Source organism: Laccaria bicolor, genomic scaffold (genome assembly GCF_000143565.1).
Source record: "Laccaria bicolor S238N-H82 LACBIscaffold_45 genomic scaffold, whole genome shotgun sequence".
Taxonomy (NCBI): Eukaryota; Fungi; Basidiomycota; class Agaricomycetes; order Agaricales; family Hydnangiaceae; genus Laccaria; species Laccaria bicolor.
In genome coordinates this window covers 29,003-29,620 of record NW_001889916.1, presented here as the reverse complement: position 1 = coordinate 29,620, position 618 = coordinate 29,003, and the positions used below count along the sequence as shown (strand labels likewise).

Sequence of the window (618 nt, the reverse complement as noted above, 5' to 3'; positions counted from 1 at the left end):
GCGAGACGCTCGCTTCTACTACGTTTACTGCCTCCAAAAACCTCATCCACATCCCAAATTGAATAAAGCCGTGCCCGACGCCTCCAAATACATAAAAGAAACTTGGGTGTATATTGTCGACACCTCACCTGAACACCAAAAACAGAGGTTTGACTTTGAAGAAACTTTGTCAGTTCCAATTGGTCCTGACTCACTAATGGATGAAATTGGTGAGTATGCTCTGCAGTTGATTAGGTTGATGTTGATTGCTCGATATGTAGGGGCAATGGCATTACCACCCAGTGCTGCTCTATCACTTCAGTCACCCACTACCAACTGACTTTTAGTCTTGCAAACTCCATGAATACTACAGGACTAAATGTCAGTATGTATATCTATATTGTATATATTCTGGGGCTTGTATATCTCCACTTTTACCTAAATATATTTTGACGTTCAAAGTCACACCAAATATATTTCTAGTGTGTCACACACCCCAAAATATATTTCTTCACTGAGATGGACTCCAAATATATTTCTTATGCCTGGACCCTGAATTGTGACTGTCACACTGCAGAAATATATTTCTGGTCTGGGATGGACTCAGGATATATTTTGCAGCTGGGATTGACCAAGGAT

The 618-nt window shown here is 40.6% G+C and overlaps 1 protein-coding gene across 1 annotated transcript in view; it reads left to right on the top strand.

Moving 5' to 3' along the window:
- LACBIDRAFT_332839 (uncharacterized protein) overlaps positions 1 to 319 on the top strand; it is a gene marked incomplete at both ends in the record, with an annotated part of 1,095 nt that extends 776 nt beyond the window's left edge. The window contains 2 exons of the mRNA XM_001887446.1: positions 146 to 168; positions 261 to 319. Coding sequence (XP_001887481.1) covers positions 146 to 168; positions 261 to 319 — 82 coding nt within the window. The remainder of the gene's footprint in view (positions 1 to 145; positions 169 to 260) is intronic.
- Positions 320 to 618: the final 299 nt, after the last annotated feature.